Genomic DNA, 2,500 nt, shown 5'->3' with positions numbered 1-2,500 from the left:
CAGATCCATGAGTTTTGTATTTACTAAGGACTTATAACACCCTAGTTAGGTTTTTGTTTTTGATTTGGAACCTAGTGCCTAGGTTGGAACCTAGAACCTAGTAGACCACCACCAGTACTACTGTAGTATGGAACTGGTGAAACCTGGCTTTGTCAGTACTGGTGTACCCTGGGCAGTGCTGGAGATACCCGCTGGCGTTTCCTCTCACCTGCACCCTGCAGCAGTACTCTGTAGCCGGGGTCAGCTCCGTCATCTCCCAGCAGGCCAAGGGGCCGTGGTAGGTCACCTGAAGAGACCCGCCCTGCAATCCCCACTCCAGCCGAAACTCACACACCTTCGCCCCATTACACGGCGGTACCTGTAGTTAGGGCACAATTAGTATATTTCACTGAGCACTGTGTTTCACTTTCATTGAGCCTACTCAAAGTGCCTCTGAATCCAAGACTGAGCAGCGTTTCATCACTAGACCATTGAGCAGGATTTTATCATTATGCAAATTAATTGTCACAACCTGGTATCTTATCAATCATGAAGACAAATCCAGTTGTTGATTCGTATACCGTTTAATAACCGCATAATATACCATATTATAAATTCCTATAAAGTAAAAATGTTTGAGTCTGAGTACAATTCACTAACTTATGCAAACTAAACGACAACAACAACAACAACAACAACAACAAAAGTTTTCATAGAGCTTTATCAAGAGAGCCCAAAGTGCTTTAGAGTGAAGGGGTGAACCCCAGCTAGTGATGCGGATGACACCCCAAAGTGCTTTAGAGTGAAGGGGTGAACCCCAGCTAGTGATGAGGATGACACCCCAAAGTGCTTTAGAGTGAAGGGGTGAACCCCAGCTAGTGATGAGGATGACACCCCAAAGTGCTTTAGAGTGAAGGGGTGAACCCCAGCTAGTGATGAGGATGACACCCCAAAGTGCTTTAGAGTGAAGGGGTGAACCCCAGCTACAGTAGTGATGAGGATGACACCCCAAAGTGCTTTAGAGTGAAGGGGTGAACCCCAGCCAGTGATGCGGATGAAGCTGCTACTGACCTCCCAGCTGACGGTGACGCACGTGGGGCTCCTGACGGTCAGGACTGGGGGGCCACATGGCTGTGGGGGTCCAGCAGCCGTGGAGGCCTCCAACATGTCCGACCAGGGCCCCCACTGGACCCAAACACACACAACCAGACACAAAACACAACAGTTAAAAAAACTGAAAAACTTTGGACAGTTAAAAGCAGGTGTAATCCAAATTACGGATTACCGTAATTTCCCGACTATTAGCCGCATATTATACATTAATTTAATTAGTTGACATGGTTTTGTTTCATTTAACTTGCATAAAACACTGTCCTGCGGTTTCTAACTTTCACAACGTCCACTTTCCAATCTGCTAGACTAGGGTTTAAGTCAAAGCCCTAGTGATGATGAGCAATATTTACGTAATGAAGTGACAGCTACAGTTAAATTCCACACAATATGGCAAACCACAGCGTTTGATACAAGCAAGCTCACTCGATAATGTAGCTGATGGTCATAGTCAGCTGAAGATAGTGTGCATACAGTGTGCGTGTAGAAAAATAGAATGTGTAGGTGTAATCCAAATTACGGATTACCGTAATTTCCCGACTATTAGCCGCATATTATACATTAATTTAATTAGTTGACATGGTTTTGTTTCATTTAACTTGCATAAAACACTGTCCTGCGGTTTCTAACTTTCACAACGTCCACTTTCCAATCTGCTAGACTAGGGTTTAAGTCAAAGCCCTAGTGATGATGAGCAATATTTACGTAATGAAGTGACAGCTACAGTTAAATTCCACACAATATGGCAAACCACAGCGTTTGATACAAGCAAGCTCACTCGATAATGTAGCTGATGGTCATAGTCAGCTGAAGATAGTGTGCATACAGTGTGCGTGTAGAAAAATAGAATAGAATAGAATAGAATATATACTTTTTTGATCCCGTGAGGGAAATTCAGTTCTCTGCATTTAACCCAATTTAACCAAATTAGTGAACACACAGCACACAGCGAACACACAGTGAGGTGAATCACACAACCCAGAGCAGTGAGCTGCCTGCCCAACCAGCGGCGCTCGGGGAGCAGTGAGGGGTTAGGTGCTTGCTCAAGGGCACTTCAGCCGTGGTGGACTGGTCGGGGATCGAACCGGCAACCCTCCGGTTACAAGCCCGATGCGCTAACCAGTACACCACGGCTGCCCCCAATCAGTATACACACGTGTTGCGTGTGTATACTGATTTTTGTAAAGTTAGGGGTTTATTTTTGTCCTTACCCCTGCCTGGTTGGCAGCTCTGGCCCAGAAACAGTAGCGTGTGGCGGGTAGCAGTGATCTGACGACGCAGCTCCGATCAGCGCCCTCGTACACGTGCACGTGTGCTGCGTCCACAGAGTCGGCCATCTCCACAGCATACGCACACACATCCAAACCGCTAACACACTCTGGAGCCTCTGTGAGTGATTTAAAGAATATGT

General features: G+C 46.2%; 1 protein-coding gene across 2 annotated transcripts in view; it reads right to left on the bottom strand.

Moving 5' to 3' along the window:
• LOC134068516 (fibronectin type-III domain-containing protein 3A-like) overlaps positions 1 to 2,500 on the bottom strand; it is a 30,468-nt gene that overhangs the window by 6,631 nt on the left and 21,337 nt on the right. For both annotated transcript variants that reach the window (XM_062524180.1, XM_062524181.1), the window contains exons 18-20: positions 2,301 to 2,476; positions 1,051 to 1,164; positions 209 to 358 (exon numbers count right to left, since the gene is read on the bottom strand). In XM_062524180.1, coding sequence (XP_062380164.1) covers positions 209 to 358; positions 1,051 to 1,164; positions 2,301 to 2,476 — 440 coding nt within the window. The remainder of the gene's footprint in view (positions 1 to 208; positions 359 to 1,050; positions 1,165 to 2,300; positions 2,477 to 2,500) is intronic.

Source organism: Sardina pilchardus, chromosome 21 (genome assembly GCF_963854185.1).
Source record: "Sardina pilchardus chromosome 21, fSarPil1.1, whole genome shotgun sequence".
NCBI lineage: Eukaryota > Metazoa > Chordata > Actinopteri > Clupeiformes > Clupeidae > Sardina > Sardina pilchardus.
The sequence above is the reverse complement of the archived record's forward strand: the minus strand, read 5'-3'. Positions and strand labels throughout refer to the sequence as shown.